The sequence below is a fragment of the Panthera pardus genome, unplaced genomic scaffold (genome assembly GCF_024362965.1).
Source record: "Panthera pardus isolate Hobbes unplaced genomic scaffold, ASM2436296v1 HiC_scaffold_10, whole genome shotgun sequence".
NCBI lineage: Eukaryota > Metazoa > Chordata > Mammalia > Carnivora > Felidae > Panthera > Panthera pardus.
Genome location: NW_026526655.1, coordinates 29417439 through 29438411, shown reverse-complemented (window position 1 = coordinate 29438411; position 20973 = coordinate 29417439). Strand labels below are relative to the sequence as shown.

Here is a 20973-nt window from a genome sequence, read left to right as displayed (position 1 = left end):
GCGAGGTCAGGACCTGAGCGGAAGTCAGACACTTGACCAACTAAGTCACCCAGGCCTCACCTCCTTCTGACTTCGAAATTGTTTCCAAGTGGGGGCTAAAAAAACAAACCGTAGCATTCCGACAACTTTGGGTGCTGCTTGAAAGAGCACTTTATTAGAATATTTTCCCTTCTTTTCCTGCCATGATTTGCCAGTAAGATTGAGCTAATTCTAATGCATCCATGTTCTTTATGTGCTCTTTTGCTTGCTTGATTCATGATACTGGGAAAGAGGAGGAGAAGAAAGACTGGTGACGCTGGCAGTTGGGGCACATTTGCTTCAAATTCTGTGGAAGGTGAATTGAACGGAACTTAACTGTCAGCGGTGCAGAAGCTTTAGATTCAGAGGCATTCGTGTCCAAGCAGTAGCTCTCCCTCGCATCAGAAGTGCGATTACACTAAGTCAATCAAGGCGATTTAAGCGTTTAGCAATTTTTTATGCAGGGTATTTACTTCCGAAAAACCGCGTAACTGCCTTTCCCTTGTGGTGACGACAGTAGATGGCTCATATGACTTTCTTCCCATGATCCTTTGTCACAGGTCCTAGTGCCACCAATCTCATAATAGGCTCCATCGCTGGTGCCATCCTGGTAGCAGCTATTGTCCTTGGGGGCACAGGATGGGGATTTAAGTAAGCAACGCCGCATGTCTTCTCCTCGGTGGCTCTGGCATTTCTCTTTTCTGCTTACATAACCAGGTTTTGAGTTCCTGCTACAAGATTTCAAGTTTTAGCAGTAAACTGTTAAAAACGAATATTTTTATTCAGAAATGGGCTAGAAAAGAAGAAACGTGGAAACCTCAAACGTCATCTTCAGGCTAGTGGGAAAACTTGAAATGTAGAAGGAATTCACATGCACAAGTTTGAGGAGAACAAAGTAGAGGTTCTTCAGTAGAAGCCATTCCAGCTTTTAGGAGCAAGCATTCTGAGATAACGTTTTTTATACACGATAATCAGGACACTTTGCGGTTGGAAATAAGGGGATATAAATCCTTTGTGTGTTTAAAACTCATTTATATTCCATTGACGTTTTGAATTTTTCACAACCTAAGTAACTCTTTGTTCGATATTTTTCACACGTAACACATCATGTGTAGCTTTGTGATTTGAAAAGCTTTGTGATTTTATAAAAATCAGATTTAAAAAATTATTAATTCCCTAACCATCTGCATTGGTTTCACATTGGAATTTGAAATCTGTGGCTCTGTGATACTTAAATATTTTCTAATTAACTGCAAATTAACTGGCCTGTTTCCATAGTGACTTTTAGTCATTTAGTCATTGGATTGTGCATTGATCACTGAACTACGTTTGTTTAAATAGACATGGCAGATATTCACAAATAAACCTTCATTATGACCAAAATTTGTAAACCTAGTTTATCAAGTTTTGATGTTTCCATAGTTCAGGTTCATTGGGTAATTGCTTTGTATATCTTTTCTTCGGGCTGTGGTGGCTTGATTATTATGATTTGTAGATAAGACTTCCTATGCCAAATATTCCCTCTGATAAATTAAGTCCCAACCAGATCTACAGAAACAAATTTAAGTGGGAAATAAGACCATTACCTAAATTCAAAACCCACTTTGCCTCCATCTGGTTACTCAATAGAGGAAGCTTTTTACTTGAATTCTCTGAATAATTGCATTAATTATGAACTTGATTCTATTTAATATTTTGAATCCTGAATTCAAAATATTGAAACCAGGTAAAATGTTATTAGAAACTGATTATGGAAGAAAAACAAACTACATGATGATCTAAATAAATTCAACATTTTCTGATAATTTTGTTACCATATTAGATTTAATGAGTAAGCCTACAAGTTTTTGAGTAGCTTGAACTTGGAAAGTTGTTATCAAATGGTACTTCGTTTCTACAGAGATATTTGTAAACTTGAACTTGTTTGATGAAATAGTAGTTTTGGCATCATCGTGTTTTCAAAAACACACACAAAATGGACAACTCACATTTGAATTTCTCATCGTGGTATTAACAAGACATTGCCCAGATAATGAGTCACTCATGGTCCCTAATATATGGCACTCTCCTGAAACATATATATATATATTATATATTATATATTATATATTATATATTATATATGTTATATATGTTATATATATGTTTGTTTGTTTTGTTTTGTTTAGGCCGGCCTAATTCAAGCAACAATTTTTCTTCATGCCATATTACTGTAAAAAAGTCATTGCACATGATAGTAGTCCCATGATCTGTTATTATTTTAAAATACTTCCTTGACATTTTTCATAAATATGCTTTAAGAAAAATAAATTTGGCTCGTGCCCAAGCTTCTGCCTTTTGGCATCAGGAAGCCTTGGTTTCAAAGGACTGGAAAATAGTCCTATGCATCTCTGACGTCCAGCCACATGCAATGCCAAATTTACTATCTCAGCCTTTGGAGACAAGAGCACTATTCTGTAGCAGGACCTCAAAACAGTGGCCTGGCCTAGCGCACAGCTTGAATTGCATGTTTCTTTGGGGGAAAATGGAAAAGCCTTTATCACTGTGTATATAAGTGGATTAGGCCCTGTACAGATGACTTATATCTGAGAGAGATGTCTACTCATCGGAGGAACAGAGAAGAGGAAGGGGAGAGGGACACTTAGTGAGGTGAGAAACAGCCTCTCCCAAGGGCCGAGAGGGGACCGCTGTGCAGACATGCGCACTGATGCGCTAAGCCAACGCCCCTTACCGTGCCCTATGAGCCTAAGAATTACTTTAAAGGAAAGCGTTGTAGGAAGGCACACACACAATCATATGAAGTATCTTTATGCCCTAAAACACAGGAAAAACTGAAGACAGAAGAATGCTTGAATGTTAGTAGTTTAAACCTGGAGACACCACTGTTCTTCATGATGATTGTTGGCCACTATATGAGGATCTGAATTTGCTTTAGATTTTAAGAGCAGCCATGTGGTTTATATTAAACATTAAAGAACTACTTCTACTTTGCAAGAGAAAGCTTTGGGTGCCAAATGATACAGTTTAGGTTTTCCCACCACTTGGGCAGTTTTGGAGATTATTAGTCTAGAAGTTATTTGCTAAATGAACCGAGTTATTTGAGTTTCCTGTTGAGTTCAATGTAAATACAAAAGAGGGTCATTTAGAATCAGACGTTGAAAATAGTTTGTAAAGGAGATTGCTCTGAATACTTTTATTGGAAATCCTTCCTGAATTACATTTTACTAGAAGAGAAAAGCAAAGCAAGTGGCAAAGTAGCCTGAGAATTTGAGGCTACATGAACTTTTAGATTAAAGGAAAACATGGTAATTGCTCAGGGGAAGTGTTGCTTTTTCCCAAAGTCACATTTCTTGAGGCATAACACTGTGAGTAATTTCAGTGTGGAAGAAGTGTCATACCGCACATGACCTGTTCAAATACAAATGAGAAAATAGCTCTGCTCTGATCCCTGACATTCTCTGCCCTTCCTTATAGCTTTTGTCCTAAACCATATTTCCTCTGAAATAGGTGGTAAAAAGCATGAGTATATGTGAGTGTGCATGCATGTGTGAATGTGTGCACCTTTGTGTGAATACGTGATAATGAAATTTTGTTAAGATAATTGTGATAAAAAATAATATAAGCTTAGATGACGTCTTTTTAGCAGAATAATAAGAGTCTGCAAGTTTTGCTTAATGCAAGCAAGACTTCCATAAGCAAAGCTGTAGAACTCCTGAGAAGAACAAAAAATGCCTTATCTGGTAGGTTATTTTATTTAACGTATTCTGATATATGGGGTATTGTGGTAGGTATACCTTAGCAACTTCAGTTCATCTGCATCCTCCAGAAGTATGAGGATACTAAAGGTGACTTAGTTTATGGATTCCCAGTCTATGGGGTGTTAGAAATTATCTGTAAGAAATCCTGTGAAAGATGAAGATAGGTTTTTGGCACACCAGTTTGTCCCACTTTACCCCCATATCTGCATTTATTTACATCCCTCCCACCCCCATGTTCCTTTTCTTCTCCATCACCTACACATGCAGAATAAAGCTATGGACTGTGCCGCAGAGTACTGCCAACCTTGGTCCTGGTTGACTAATGAAAACTCACAGCCACTGTTCAGTTTTGAATAGTAATGCTGCTGGATTAGATTATTAGGGCTGTTGCTTTTACTTGACATTAGAAAAATCAAGTAGATGAAGAATCATTTTAGTACCCTCTTCTCTAAATCTTAGGAAAGATAACAAATCTATGAAAAGAGGATTTCCTGTTTCCGTTTAAAAATGACCAGAATTGCTCTTACCACCCTGGACGTGGCTTTTTATTTGACATCCCCTAAATTCGAATACAGAAATTTAGATGTGAGCAATACAGTCGTTTACCTTGCGTATGAAGTATGTGATCACTCTAGGCGATGGTGGTCAGGAAGAGAAATTCTAGGTGATAGTAGGAAAACAACTTGAAGGTAACAGTGACATGATTTGAGGATTTGATTTGAGGATTAGTACTGAGCTCTTGCAACCATCTTGCCATGCCTCAGACTGTAGAGCCCGGTTACCACGCCCCACCACCCCACTGCTTGCTCCCTCTGTACGATTCAGTGGCAGTAGTGGTCATACTGGCCTGGCAGAGCTGCTCTTGACCTTAAAAGTGTTAGTTACTTCAGTAAGTCTGTATAACAATCAATTGTGATTTTCTCTCTATGAATAGTTACTTGGGTTACAAGTTCTTACGGAGCCTGATGTGGGCTGATTTTAAGCACTTCTGTTTGGCCTGTGTCCCGTTTCGTAGGACATACTAAAGAAAAGGTTAAAGGAAGGTAATCATGTAACTGACATGTAAAGGATCACATCTGGGTTTATCACAAGGAAAGTTGAATTGTTTGAATGTCAAGTTGGATGAAATTTGAAAGGAATTTAACATTGCCAATTATAGTTTCTCAAAAGGGTAAATGCCTTTTTATTTTGATTTTTATAGAATTAGGAAATGGAATCAATTTTAGCTAGTCTTTCCATGAGGATAACGAGACTTCGGCTTCTCTGAATTCCACTACCATATCCCAGTGGGGAATAAGGAGCCTAATTCCCTTAATTCCTGCAACTCTTGGGTTAGGCACTTTCTCATTGAGACCTAGCAGGCTGGCCCGGAAGAACCAGGTCAGCTTCCTGCCTCAGCCCCCTGGGGAAGTGAGCTCAGTCAAAGGTGGCCTAGGAGGGGTTGAGGGGAGGGTTCTCGGTGAGTGGTGATGACCCATTGTGGAAAGAGAAGAAGGCGATAGCAGTGGGTAAATATATAGCCCTGAAAGAACTAAAGCCTTCACAAACCTTCAGGGTATTGTTACCTGAAGAGCACTGTTCTAATTTTGTATAAATATATATGTGTATAATGTGTATTGTAGACAAAAGTGTAGGCTTTTCACATGTCGGAAAGATTGGTGAAAGCTGGGTCAGTGCAAGGTTTATGGATTATGCTCACATTTTATAACGATCCAGAAATACCGTACGGGTTATGATGAGAACATTCGTTGCTTTTCCAGTCCTAGTGAGCAGAAGGAATTCAGATGAAACAGCTGTGGAAGGAAGACAGCAAACATCCACCCATGATAGTTGTGCTCTCGTATTAGAAATGAGCAAAAAGACTTTTTTCATATAGAAAATTCAGGACAGGCAGTTCTCAATACACGGTGAGTTCTCACGACTCACCATAGTAGCTTTGCAATTTATACATGAGGAGTCCTCACGGTCAGCCTGCCACAGGAGGGTCCCTCTCTGCCGTCATCACGGGGTCCTGCCTTCCTCCTGCTGGGGGATCTGTGGAGGAGATATAGTGCCCTGTTGGTATTCAGAGTCCATTTTCCCATAGAAATAATGGTTCTACAGGATGATTTGGCTTCTTGGTCTGACCTGGGAAACCATTCATCCTGTAGAATATATTTTCTTTAAAATAATACAATCTTAAGTTTCAAACGCTGACTTCAAAGGAGCACGATCTTTTGGGCACTGGGGGTTGACGGTATGCCAGGCTGAAATGGAATTTCGTATCTCCACTTAAAAACGAACTGGATTGCATTTAAGACCTTGGACATGGCTACTTATCTGCCATTCCCTGAATTTGAATAAGGGAATTTAGATGTGAGCAATGTAGTCATTTGCATGCGCAGCACTAGCTCCCTTGATCTTTCCTCTACATTCGTTTTAATTGAGGGGATGTTAATTTCACGTTTCTCTTCAATTCCAGCAATACAGAGCTAAATTGGCCGGAACCCCTGGTCTTTCAGGGTCATTTGGCAAGGTCAAGCAATCTTTGTTTTTCCCCACCTGACTCATGGGTAGAGTTGATCTTTACACATCTACCTTTAAGAGCTGTGAGTGTGTGGGTAGTAGGCGCAGATCCTGTGCTCTGAAGCGAACGAGCTCAGTGCCAGATGCATTAAGGGGGACGTCCCGTTTGGTCTCAAAGCAGCAGCAATGGCTGCTTTAGAAAATACTGACACAAGAGAAGGTTCTTGGAGGTGGTGGGGAATAGGGAAGAAAGGAAGTAGCACTGTTGCAAATAGAGTTTGCAGCAATGGATTACCTGCTAGGCCAACAAACCACAGGCTTAGGCCATTAATGAAGACATTTTAATGAAAACTTTTAAAAGAAAAGGGAGGTTTTCTTTCAAGATTTTTTTATTTTTGCTATTTCAAAAGAGAAGCGTCAAAGTGGCCATCTGGGAGAAATGAGCACTTTGCAGGATGCCTTTATACATATTTTGAGCTTTGGTATTGTTTTAATTTTGAATGACGTGCGGGGGAGGAGGAACACACTGTCATTTTTCGGCACGGAGGGCTGGAAGGGTGTTCAGCCGGCCCCGAGTGGGCAGGGGCGAGAGGGGGCTCGGGGACCCCTCGCTCTCCAGTTTTGCATGACGCCGCGGTGGCAACAGCATTGCACCTGCCCAGCGCGCACACTAAATGCATGAGCCCCCTTGCTTGATGCCCCACATGAAGCCAGACCATGGGGAGGTTGCAACCAACTTTTGTTGTTGCCTTGTAGTGTCTTGCTGGTTCTTTTCTCTTCTCTTTTTAAACAACAGGAACCACTTTTTAGGAGACTGGACACTGAGAGCAAGGCATTTTAACTTGCTTATTTCCACCGAGCTTAACTGCTACATTCGCTTAACTAACCCAAGCCCGTGTCCATTCTCCTTTGAGTGTACCGTCTTACTGTGCACTCTGGTTTTCAACTCTGTAGATATGAAAAATGCTTGTTCCACGGTGGGGTAAGAGCTCACACACCCAAGGCAGCAAGGTAGAACAAGGCTCCTTGCCGTCTTGGCAAAGGCCGATCCGCTGACACAGAACTCTCAAGTCCTGGAAGGAAGCAGCTCGAAGCCCTTCGGAGTTGTGCGTAGTTCCCCTAAGAGCTCCCTACAATGTAGGAAGAGCCCTCTCTGTAATGTTCATCTAGTTAAAATTAGTCAGATCATTTACTTCTGAAATAAGAGACAAATTGGGCTGCGGAGGCTTCCAGTGATTTAAAATGAACAACTCGAAGCCGCTTTTGGTCTTTACAAATGGATATACTCTAGTGGAGATGTAAAGACATTCGAAAGTGTGAGCTGTTCTGTGTTTCAAGTTATTTTCGGAAATCTGCCTCCGTGTGAGTTGATTACTTTGCTCTGGAACTAGCGTGGTTGTCATTATCATCACCCTCCTCTCGCCATGATCTGATTAATATTGTGGATTTTTCTCTCTCCGCCTGCGTCTCTGGAAGAAATGTCAAGAAGAGGAGGTTCGATCCCACTCAGCAAGGCCCCATCTGACTCTGCGGCACCGGGTGAGCGGTGCCTCGCACTGTTGGGTTCTGGGCGTGACAAACTCACAGCACCCTTTCCGGAACTGTTAAGTCTGTAAACAAGAACGCTGGGTGGTAATGACCACAGAACCGAAGCTGGGGGACAGGGACGGGGGTAAAAAGAAACTGTCCTTTTGGGAAATAATTTCAAAGAACCCCTCTCACCGCCGGTCAATAAAAGGGGATAAAAGACAATGTTATAAAAAAGAACTATTTCACAGAATCTTTTTTTTTTTTTCTAACTAAAGGAAGAAGGAACAATAACAAAAAATGAAGTGCAATAAAAGAACCGTTAAAGAAATAGCAAATGATTTTTTCTTTTCTCAGCCTGCCGGCACTTAATATCTTCTAAATGAGTTGGCATGATTTTTTTTCCCTTTCCTAACCGATGACACACTCCGGTGGCATAAAGATCTCATTTCCGAAAGGGTCAAATCTGCATGGCATATATACAACAAGCAGCTAGCAAGCCAACCCACAGCCAAACCTGCAACTGAATTCCTAAGGTGAAGATGAAAGGCAAACACGTGGAGGCTGCCTGGCCCTCCACCCCTAGCCTAGACCAGCCCACGAAGGACTCCGGACCCCTGCTCTTGTTGATTTACTTCCCCGTTGTCTGTTCTCCTGGACCGAGCATCCTTTGCCAATGGGAGCTGGGACTTGAACAATGATGCTACTGTATAGTCCTTTTATAAGTGTAAATATGGAAATAAGAGATTTTGACACATCATTTTCACTTGTCTGTACTGAAATATTTTTCTTGTAAAGGTTCTCTGTAGATTTGAGTTTATTGTTTGCTCCCCATCTTTTGGGTTCTTTTCTCTGTTTTCTCTCTCTCTTCTCTCGTCACAAGACCAACACGTTGTTCAGTGATTTGGGGGCTTGTTTAACAAAGACAGACATAGCCACAGACGAAGGGAGTTTGGGCGCAAGACAGGTACAATTTACAAATGAAATGCTTTGAGTGAGATGAAATGCTTGAAACTAAACATAAGCAAAAGGGTGGGGGGACACAAACAACTAAATAACCCTTATTAAAAATACACAAATTATGTAAATGCAAATATATGTACTGACAAGTCTAAAACTTTTTGATGTCGTTATAAACGTATGTACATAATGTAAGAAAGTAGATGCCCTCTCAAATTAATCACAGAAGTGCCAAGCTCATGATTTTTGTTTTTTGTTTTGACAATTTTCTTTCCCTGTCTTTAATGTGAAAGAAGGATAAACTTAAAGCCTTAAATTAAATAACAATTTTTAAGCGTTAAAAACTTGGGGGAAAAATTAAGCTTTCCATTTTATTCGTATCTATTACTGTCAGTATCTCATTCATGCTTCATTTTCCTGCCTCGAAATATATATGGTAGAACCCCACTGTGAAACTGGGAACGGACACAGAAGCAGCAATTACCTTCTTGGGAGCACTGCTATCATAGGCTTTAAGTCTGTGTGTTGTGTTTTCAGCAAATCTTGTTGGGCCCATGGTGTGTTCCTGGTCTGTGGAATGTTCTGGATTATGATGGGATTCTACTATTCACAAGCTCATGGTGTTCTTTTGCCTCCAGGCAGACGTGCGGATGTAATCTGGGTTCCCAAGTCCCTTCGAGTTTCCTTCATTTGCACTGACTTCTTCCATTTATGATCGAGACAGCTTCCGTTCAAGTGTTAAGTATATACATCAATAAAGAAATTTGGTCCTGACTTTGTTTTGAATATAAAAACTTGTACGTGATTCCTTCAGTCAGCATCCATCTAGAGACGAGCTTTCCTGACGGCCCCCAAAGAGCCCGCTCTTCCCTAATGTCCCCTTTTCAGGAACAGGACACGCAGTTGTACTGTTTGCTTCGTGACAACCCAGTGAGTTGCTAGATTTAGCTTTAAGTCCCTTTTCAGCAAGGTTCATGACACCAGTCTCACAACTTTTGCTTTGACTTTGGAGAGGCTTTAGGACTCTTGTCCTAAAAATCTACTGCTTGAAACAGTGTTTTTTTTTTAATTGTGGAAGTCTCACAATCATAGAGCAGAAACCTTAATTTCTGTATGCTACAGTAGATCACAGCCTAACATCTGAATCCTGTTACTGCTTTCTGAGTACTAGGTGCTACCCGGGACTGCGGTCTTTCTCTAGAACTAGCTATCTGTTTATATTGTAATAACAGGGCTATCTACAAGATTTATCAGCCTTATCTCGGCTTCATAAGACACAGGCTGTATCCCTCCACCTAGTGGCGATGGCTCTTTCAGCCCAGAGGAAACTCAGATTACTTGGCATCTCTTCCTGTCGCTGCATTGTTTCTGTCTGTCTGTCGCTGGATCCCACCCACTAGTGGATTCCAAGCTGCTACCAAGCACACCATGCACATTTCACTGCTCTTCCAGAGGCGCCATGGTGACTTAACGGAAACAAAACCATGGTGGTTACAAAACAGGTTGAATCTCTACTATTAACTTTTGAGCATTTCACAAACAACATTGTAAGTGTGCGATGTTACGTTTTAAATCAGACCACAGTGGTCCCCAAATATTATGTACATAATGGCAAATGTCAGTGTAACTTTTTGTCACACTGGCAGTTTCATAGGTAACCAAACCTATGTTCCAATGTTAAATTATCTGTGTGTATATGTAAAATACACAAGCTTTAAGCCATGTGTGTATGAATATGAAAGAGAATGCAACCATCCCAATCGTAAACAATGGATTATAATCGTTTTTGGTGGCATTCGGTTATGTCGTTTCAGACTCTTTGCTGTCTTTTCTCTTGCACATGCCATTCGTTTGCTGATTTTTTTTTTTTTTGTGGTGAGAATAGTCCTTTTTTATTAATTTGAGCTCAAAGCACAAGCGTTATCACCGTCGTAATGTTACCCAACAAGAGTTAGTGTTAAGTGATGGCAAGTTCCCATTCCACCTGCTATTCTTTGCTGCGTTAATCAATGACACCTGGATGAGGAGGTGTGCGCTAACTTCATTGCTCACTGGGATACTGCATGAGCCCACTGAATTAGTGCTACTCCTATTAGATAAATGAGCAGTACCCATAGGTGCATGTTATGAAACACGAATCACGTGGAGCTGTGGAGTTTTACCAAGTGGTATGCGTGTTTTTTGTTTCCGTTTTTGTTTTCACTATGCAAAGATGGGAAATGCACAAACTTTTCAAAGACTATAGTGTCTGAAGAACTTTACAAACAATACTTGAACCTTTCTTTAAAGTCATCCCATCAGATTTTAGAGTCATCGTTGCTTCCGTTGTTAATTTTCGTTTTTAAATGGTTTGTAATTTTTTAAGTGTACAACCTGAAGTTTTGTTGGAAGTTAATAAATTCATTCATAATCTTGTTGGCTGCCTATGAATGGAGATTCAGTAGTCACTGTATGCATCTTTTAGACAAGTGTGTATTAAAATTTTTGTTAACATAGAATGTTGTAGCTTTATACTGTCATTATTTTTCTTAAACCCTTTTGTGTTATCTTGTATTGTTGATTAAATGGCCGTGTGCCTGATATCAAGAGTTTTAGCACGGGTTTCTCAGTCAAAGGCTCACTGAAAATTTAAGCAGTCAATGGAACAAAATAAAATCTCTGATTAATGATAAATACATCCCTGATTAGAATTCAGTTTCATTGGTTTTATTGGAAATGCTCTGCCTCTTATAAATCAGGGGCAAAAAAAAAAAAAACAACCCACCTTAGGATCACGTTATCATTTAGTTTTCTTTAGTGTCTCTCTTCTGAGTCTAAAAGGAGATGGCTAGTAATACTTTTGGCATGATCCCAAATTTACAATCAAGCTACAAAGAAAATAGAAGTATTTGATTATAGAAATCGTTTTATTGAAAACATTCGAAGAAAGTATTTCCTCACACGTCACATGGAATTGATGACCAATTCCTTCTTTTTTTTTTTTTTATATTTTTTTAACGTTTATTTATTTTTGAGAAAGAGAGAGACAGAGCATGAATGGGGGAGGGGCAGAGAGAGAGGGAGACACAGAATCTGAAACAGGCTCCAGGCTCTGAGCGGTCAGCACAGAGCCCGACGCGGGGCTCGAACTCACAGACCGCGAGATCGTGACCTGAGCTGAAGTCGGACGCTCAACCGACTGAGCCACCCAGGCGCCCCGACCAATTCCTTCTTTATAAATATCTTTCAGTGTATCTCCTCCATCCAGCCTCACTGCCATCCCTTGGGTTGGCCTCAGCAGCCACAGGTATGTTACTTACATCTATCACCTTGACATGGAAAGAAGCTGATCTGAACACATCGTTCCTCTGATGAAAGTTTGTAGGGTCTCTTCATCTCCTATCAGATAAAATTCAAGCTTAATAATATGACTTAAACTTCTGCCTCCCTTGCATAACCTCAACCTGGTTTATTTTTCTAGCTATCATTGGCTTATCCTCACAGCCATCTTACTCAGGATCCCCTTCAAAGAGCCTCTTCTACCTAAGCTAAATAATCTCATGGAAATTTTATATCCATTCACCATAATTCGTTGGTTTCTATGTCATTTTATGTAATAAAATAGGAGCCCTTTAAAATAACATGAATAGGGGCACCAGCGTGGCCCAGTTGGTTAAGCGTCTGACACTTGATCTTGGCTCAGGTCATGATCTCACGGTTCGTGATTTTGAGCCCCACATCGGGCTCTGCACTGACAGTGTGGAGCCTGCTTGGGAGTCTCTCTCTCTGCCCTTCCCCTGATCATGTTTCTGTCTCTCTCTCTCAAAATAAGTAAATAAACGTAAAAGAATTATCTGATTTTTTTTATACGTTTTCCTTTTAGTCATTCTGTTTTTGAAGTTGACATTGAAATGAGTTCTACCCCATGCTCCCTTGGTAACTGACTAAGAAAGGTGGCCTGAAACCAGAAACTCCCTAGACGCAGAACAGCAGCCCTAGAGTTAAAATTTTGATGTGAATAATTAAGTAGATAATCCATATGCTCACAATGGAATTCTTAAATAGCTTTTGAAATTTAAAGTGGGCACCTTTTAGGTTAATGTGCAAGAGTTAGGGCTTTCTATTCATTCATTCATTCATTCATTCATTCAACAAGTATTTACTAAGCCTCTAGGCCCGGAACTCCTTGTAGAAATTGAAGGAACAAAAGGAAATTCTTGGTCTAAGCTTGCTCACAGTTCAGCAGAGAGAGACATGATAAATGTGACAGACTCAGGAACGGGAGAAAGGAGAACTGATGAGGGGCAGGCGGGAGAGGGATGCAGGAAGGCTTCCCGAAAGAAGTGAGTTTTGAACTGTCTTGAGAGATGACGAGAGATCACTAGTCTAATTAAGTGGGAAACACACTCACGATATGGGAAGCGATGTGCCGAGACCAAGAGGAAGAGCTGCTCAGACCTTTGGTTAAAGAAACGCTAAGCGTCTGTATTTCCTTCCAGTCTTCTCCCCTCCCTCTCTCCTTCCTTCTTTTCTTCCTACCTTTCACAAACACTTGATCTGTAAAGATCCTACAGTATTGTGCCAGGTCTCAAGGTCACAGTGATGAGCTCTCACTCTCAGATGCCACATGTAAAAACAAGGTGATAAGTGCCCTAGCAGACATAAGTTACTTAGGCACTTCAGAAGAGAGGAGAGAGACTCTATCTCTGCCCTTGAGATCAAAAATGGCTTCACAGAGGAGGTGGCATTTGAGAAAAAAGCTGTGTCATTGGACCTAGTACCATGATCATTTATTGTTATGTTAACCAGGGCTCATTTGGTTTGATGCAAGTTCACTCATCAATATCTTGAAGAAGAACAACCTGTAATGTTGAGTCTAACTTTCAGATATCTGAATTCTTTTAGCTTACAGCGAGATGATTGTTATAAGATTCTCCATCAGAACCTTGTATTTTTAAAAAAATGTTTTACTCATTTTTGAGAGAGAAAGCATGAGCGAGGTAGGGGCAGAGAAGAGAGGGAGAGAGGATCCAAAGTGGGCTCCACGCTGAAAGAAGTGAGCCTGATACGGAGCTCGAACTCATGAACCGTGAGATCATGACCTGAGCCGAAGTCAAATGCTCAACCGACTGAGCCACCCAGGCGCCCCAGAACCTTGTAGTTTTAAACTGTTTTCCCACTGATGTGCTCATCATGGCTCAGTCTTAATTGTTTGGGGCCATCAGTTACTAACGTTGACGATATATCGTTGTCGACTTTCTATATTTTCTTCACATAAAGATCCCTGACTAATTTCAGTCAGGAGCGAGGGGGTGAATAAAAACCACAAATGCTTTTAAAGCATCATTAGGAAGTCCTCCAATTAATGAAGGGTCAGAATTATTTTCCAAGTGCAATTGCACTCCCAGTCCACTAACGTTGGTGTTTATCTCTCTGTTATGCCTCGGAGAGAAGGTCACCATTCCTTGAGCTTTTCTGAAACCTGTCAGCAGGTCTGGCTCCTTAACTGAAACAAGTTCTTGGCCACGTACGTGACTTCTGGAGAGAAAGCAAATGCCATGATCCCTCATTACCTGAAAATAGTTGTCCTGCTGGGATCTGCCGATGCTCCTCTGCCAGCTGATTGCGTCCGCACACACTTGCCTTGGTGTGGCTGCAAAGACTGCACTTGTGACCCCACAGAGTCCACCCTTATGAGAACATTTATCTGACTGTGATGATCATTGAAAGCCAAATTAGCTGAGTAAATCTATTGGTCCTACAAAAACAAGGCAAAACAAAGCAAAGCAAAATAAAACAAAATGAAACAAAAATCTTTGTCCTGAATGATCAGGAGTATATCAAGGGTTCTTCAGCTCTCTTTGGAGCTTTAAATAGCTTCCAGTCTTCAGGGGGTAAATGAGCTTGCAGGAGAGCTCCATGCTTCTTCAGGCCCAGGTCTCATGGTGAAGACACAAAAAAGGTAACGTGGATTGTAAATGACATCAGAGATGCCTCTGGTCTGCAGCAACAGACATAGCATTATGGGGCGATTGTAACTCCCACAGAGATCGCGAATGGACTCTAGGCAGTAGCTTTTCCTATGTAGGTGAAATGGCTATCAAGCAAGGGTGGCAAATTATCACAATGAGCAGAACAGTGCAGTATAGGAGACCAGAGGGCTGGGGAAACTGAGCTGGGCTAGAGAGCACTTAGCCTGTCTTTACTCAGCTCCAGTCAATTGTCACCACACGGAAAATTGGTTCTTTCCTTGGCCCTTCTGTTTATTTTTTTCACAGGAGCCAGAAATCCAGGTTTGTTTCTATTTTTTAAATGGTGCAGCCAATTCATATTTTAAAAGCACTGTGTGGGTCAAGGTGATGTAGCCAGAACCTGTCTTTGTGTAGGATTGAGCCTGTTGGCCCCTAGTATGTAACTTCAACGTACATCAGTGAGACATTTTCACACATGGCCCCCTGAAATCTTCAGACAGCCCCAGTGAGTACACAGACATGGCCTTGCTCCCAGGCGGGGTTGTAGGTTTCTGACTGAAGGGTCATGCAGGTGTTCACATGAGTTCCCACTTACAATGCTGACTTACCGTTGTTTTGTGTGGATGGCGGCACAGCCATTGAAAGCAGCCCGCCCGAAGGTACATCCTTTTGGTGGTGGTTTGTGTGCCAAGCTTATTCAGATGTGTTCATTTGTAAGCAATGAACCAATCCTGCATTGGCAAATGGGCTTTTTCTCAGGGCTCATTCCTCAGTGCTCAATGAGACCTTGTCTCAATGCTCACTAAGGCGGCTTAGTGACTCCTGGATCCTAAGCCATGTCTGCCACCTGTTAGAGAGGGTCTGGGGTTGATTATGAGTGTCTGTGACCTGGCAAGCTTAAGTACTCGACTAGATTCTTAAGACAGCCTTTCTTTCTGTCTTTGACTCTCAAAATCAATTGGATGTAGGCATGAATCAGCTAATCCAGAGGTCCTATGTAATTTTCTGGATCCAGGGAAATAGGGAAAAGATTTTTGAGCAAAGAGATGCTGAAACATTCAGCAGGAAGGAACAACTTGAGTTGTTTCTGATTAATTACGAAAAGCTACATGTCTATTGCAGAAAAATTTGAAAACAAACAAAATTCAAAGAAAATCAAAACAACTATAATCTAGTCAGCAAGATGTAACCCCCCTCCCATCACTATTTTGTTACTTTCTTGAATCTTTCATTTGTTTTCTCTCACCGCTATGGAAGCAGCCCACAAAAGTAGGCAGCAAGTGGGTCTCTCTGAGGATGTGTTTCAGTCCCCCTCTCGTGTACGTGTGTGTGCTCAGACGTGTGTGTCCTGTGTACTATGTTCTGTGTTCTACTGGCTCCAAAAAAGCATGAGACTATCAGATCACTAGGGCAAGGAAGTACTTTCTAATCTCTTGGCCTTAGCTCAGCCTGTTTCTTCTGCTGGGAAGACTTCTCTTACAGCCCCGGTCAAATTTCAGTGCTTCCCCAAGTGTCACTTCAAATGTTACCTTCTCCATGAAGTCTTTCATGGTCCTTCCACTGCTTTCTGGGGATGCACAAAGATGGCGGCTCCAGGTAGTGGTGGAACTGGAATGAAACCACAGGTATTATAAGCTCCAGAGTCCATGGTCTAACCACATTGCTTTATTGTCCCTCTTTATCCCCATTTTACAGTTAAAAAAAAAAAACACAAAAAAACCTCAATGTCGAAGAGGGCTCTATAAGTGACAAGGCAGACTCAGGACACGGGCAGTTGAATTCTGGGTCTTTTTCGGAACCCAGGAGAACATGGAATATAGCACATATAACACAGGAAAATGAGCAGGTGGATGTTAGTGGTAGATCCTTGGAGAGAATCACTTGCTGCCTACCCCTGGGGGCTGGTTCAACAAGGAGTACTGTTGGAACCACTACTCAACTGCCATCGCTGGGAGACAGGGAGTGTCCAAGTTCAGAGAATCTGTATGGTAGAATCTTCCATTTCTAAATGTAAATGTTAACCTTTTGTACAACTAGAGAGAGAGAGAGAGAGAGAGAGAGAGAGAGGCTAGTAGGACTGAAGGAAAAGCCTGAAAATCAGCCCTATGGCATTTCACCTAAGAGGGAGGGAATACGTAAACCAGCGTGAAGTATCTGCAGGACGTTAAGTGAGAGAAGAGACAGGATTTTTCTGTTACCTCTGATGAGTGAAGCAGTTTTCCATTATAAAACTGATGACTGAAAGGTTACAGAAATGCTATGTGCAATCCTGTATGAAGAACTTCATTGAGTCAATGAGTAATATGAAAATCTTCTAATAAAGGCACTTTGGCTAGTTATGGTGGGTCAGGAAATATGATGCCCAGATGTTGCCCTGTAGGATATTACGGTTTAATAAAGGAGCTGAGAAATAGGGGAAGAATGACCATTTACGATGAAAGTGTCACACTAGGTAAAGGAAATGCAGCTAAACTATGGAGGATCAGAAGAGGAAAATGCTACAGAAGTGAAGGAAGGAGATCCACATGAGGAATAAAGGGAGCATAAAGGATTTATTCCTCTGTCTGCTGAGAGTAGTGCCAGAAGGTGGGCATCAGCTGTGCATCCTTTTGAGGTTTGCCTCTACTGAAGAAAACTGCCCTTGTTGAAGCGGCCCACATCCAGTGGTGGATCAATGTGGGGTTATCAAGGCTCCACCTTGACTCAGGACAACTCTCAGGGCCAGGCCAGCTCCAAGAGCTCCTCCTTTTTGGGGCCCGCGAGGAAGTTCATCTCCCTCTGCCCAGTCCTATTCCCTTCCCTCCCTGGTGGACAGCTTGTCCCTACTCTGCCCAGAGTCTGCTTCCCAGGGAATCCCATCTGGGACAGTCGCCAAGCAGCTATGGGTTTTATCAGAGCGTAGAGTATAAGGAAGAAAGGAAGGAAGTGAGGATTGACCTGTAACCCTGGATAAAGTTGTAGATTCTGAACTGTCATGTGTGGACTTAATTCTCTAGCAGTTGGAAGCAGGTTTATGATGATCAGGGTAAGGGAAGCGGTCTGGCAGTAGTATATGAGATGGATTGTGGGTCAGAGAGCTGGGAGGTACCATCCAGACAGGTTAGGATGCCAGTCCCATACCACAGATCCAGGTAATGAGGAATTGACATCGGGCTCTGGAAAGGCAAAAAAAAAAAAAAGAGTGAAAGAGGCAGATCACACGGGTAGGATCAACAGAAGCTGGCAGCTGGTTGTGGGAAGGAAGAGAGAGGGAAGGGTAAAAGATGAAGGCCAGGCTTGATACCTGGTAGTTGGGATGAAGGGGGCAGCCTGGAGGAGATCCTGAATTAGGGGGCAAAGATGTATTCCATTTTGGATCTGTTGGCATCGAGGGGCTTGATGGAAATCAGGTGAAGTTGTCCAGCAGGTTAGTGAAATGAAGATATAGAATATCTTGGAGGGGTCAGGATGGAAATATTTAACTCGAGTACCACCTATAGATGTAATAATTTGAGCCATAAAACTAGAGGCAAATTCTTGAAGACATATTACAGAAAGGGAAAGGAAGAGAGTGAGGGAGACAGAGAACTGATGAGATTGGGCGAAAATATGGAATAAATGGAGCAGAGGAAGAAGATGACTTCCATGAGATCAGCGCTATGGGCTACAAGTTACTACCGGCAGTGGAACTGAATTCTGTTGGTCCCAAGGACAGAACGTAGCAAGAAGGGGTGAATCCAATCTTCCTGCGGTAGCCATGATTCCAACCAACTTGAAATCAATAATGACTTTCCATTAAGAGAGTATTCAACTCCCCCAAGTCTTGGGAGATTCACTAGGATATATTTAATTTTTTTGAGGAAAACTGGGATATCCAACCTTGAAAAAACTTTTGACAGGATCTCCATATAGCAAAAGAATGGATTAAAAAAGATCCTTTTGCTTCCATTACTGTAACCATAATTACACTTTCTTTAGTCCAAAGCTGAAATTATGAGCATTTGGCATTCCAGGAACGAGAGATGAGAATGACACTCCCAAACTTATTAGAAGCCAGATATTGATTTATCAGCAGAGTGGTTGTTTCTTATCAACAACGCGGTGGCTCTCCACAGAAAAATACTGCCCCTGGGCCACAATGATGTAAATGCGGATGCATGGCATAAGGTGGAACACAATTAAGCCGTCAATTGTTCTTCAGTCTCAAAATTACATTCTCAATACTACACAAAGAAGCGGGGAGGTGCCGAAGACATTTTGTTGGGCATTTTGAGAAATGTGAGTTGAACAAAGGAAATAAAAGAAGGCAATCCAAGTAGAAAGTCATGGTTATAGGTAATCAACATGACTCTGTAGTTCAGTGAATTCTCAGAAAGTTGTATAACCTCTCCCTTCCTGGTGATGTATTGCCCAGAGCCGCATTTCATTAGCTATGGTTAGAAATGAAGAAATAAATTCTTCTTTATTAAAGTTAAAAAAAAAAAACTCTGAGAAGACCTTGTACTCAAATATTTATATGAGACCAAACGCTCAGATGAAAGGAGGAAAATGTAGTCAATTCAGTCCATTTTGGCTTTGTTCTCAGGATATATATACCGAGTAGGTAGTTGTCCATATAAAATAAAAAGCCTTTTGCTTTTTAGAGATGAATGAATTACAGATGAATGTCCCTGGAAGAAGTCCTTTGACTATCAAAGTTTGTACCATTTCCAGTGAGTTACCCGGAAAGGCAAACAATTCATATATCCACATTTCACATATCACTTATATTAGTGGACTATTACAAATATTTTATAACATAGATCATCTCTTTGTTTGTCTGACTTTCCCTTTGTTTGGCTATAACATGGATCATCTCTTTGTTTGGCAAAACCTTATTTTGAAGGTTAATTAAATAGCTCTGAAATTAGTTTGGTTGGAACACTTTGTGTATATTTACTTTTATTATAGTGAAAGAGAAAGATGTATTTTGAATTCCTTGCACAAAAAGTGATCGATATCTAAAACTAAGTTCCTTGCATAAAATGTGATTGACAGCTAAAAATAATGTTGACATCTTGCTTTTGAAATAAGAGAATTTTTTTCCCCACCACAAAAGATTTAAAACCTGGAAGCACCCCTAACCGAATAATCCCAGCCCTTCATAATACTCTTCTCCCCGTCTAGATTTTACGAGAGCCTGAGAATGCCTTCAATTCCCTATTCAGTATGAGAGAGCCTGTTCTATAGGATGTATCATGGGGCTAATGCTTGTTCTGGGAACCATTTTAGAAAAAGGGATAAATGTGGGATCATGGTTCTGGACAGAGTGTGGTTGAACTATAGTGATTTAGAAATGAGGTGGGTCATGTTTGTGAATATGACTTTTCTCAAAAATAGTCAGACAGGTCATGAGTCTATTAGCATACGAGCATGGCTTTAACTTTGTTTTGTTTGTTTTGATTTTCTCCTTAGTTTTACTGTTTTTTTATGGCGTAAACATTTACAACTGAGGCAGATAAACAAGAGGTTCAATAGTCTTTACAAGCAGCAGCTCACCAGTGTTGCCAAAACTGCCAGGCATTTGATGAAATGTTAAAATAATACACATGCTTCTGGTTATGTGGGTCATTGCCTGACATCTTTCTGGTCTTGAAATGGATTAATGCAATGGTCATATAGTCATATCATAGATTTCCTCGAAAATTCTCTTGCTCCTGTTACCTAGTAAGCCAGAGGTGTTGAACTGAAAGCTCAAGAAATTTGTTCCAAAGTCAATGTTTTCTGCTGGGGATGGCAAGTTATGTTGGACGTCCAAGGTAGATGTCATGTTTGAGTACAGAAGTGGTCAATTTTCTGATAGCAACTCTGGATCAGGTTTACAGGTTGAAAACAATCACAAATGTATACACAGGAAGGGATAAACTTCTCACTAAGACGTAATCGATGCCTTGGCTGATGTCACATCTTTGTTAGAGTCTAGAAGTTTTCTGCATGGTCATTAGTTCAAAGTCAACTATGAATGGGTGTCCCAAGATGTTAGTTAGGCATGAAACTTCATCTGAATATGGGATCCCAAGATGGGATGGAGGTACATATACATACATACATACATACATACATACAAACATCTATATATACATATATATTTGAATATATAACCTGCTTTTCCATATCTGTGCCTATGTAAATTAGGTATAATTAAATTCCCTTAGAATATAACCCTCAGATATGTCAGAAGCATGGAGCCTGCTAAAAGAAATGTACTCTTCTTCAGGAGCTGCTGGCCATTAGGA

At 41.0% G+C, this 20973-nt stretch overlaps 1 protein-coding gene across 5 annotated transcripts in view; it reads left to right on the top strand.

The window, feature by feature from the left end:
* Positions 1 to 20973, top strand: part of ADAM23 (ADAM metallopeptidase domain 23) — a 202991-nt gene that overhangs the window by 164555 nt on the left and 17463 nt on the right. Inside the window, exons 25-26 of one of the 5 annotated variants that reach the window (XM_053905593.1) lie at positions 7758 to 7820; positions 9407 to 9542. The exons of 2 other annotated variants lie outside the window; for them this stretch is intronic. In XM_053905593.1, the coding sequence (XP_053761568.1) occupies positions 7758 to 7820; positions 9407 to 9483 (140 nt within the window). In that variant the 3' untranslated portion in view covers positions 9484 to 9542. Of the gene's footprint in view, positions 1 to 578; positions 670 to 7757; positions 9543 to 20973 lie in introns of those variants that run through there. 2 more of the 5 variants (XM_019446242.2, XM_019446243.2) reach the window with 2 other exon arrangements.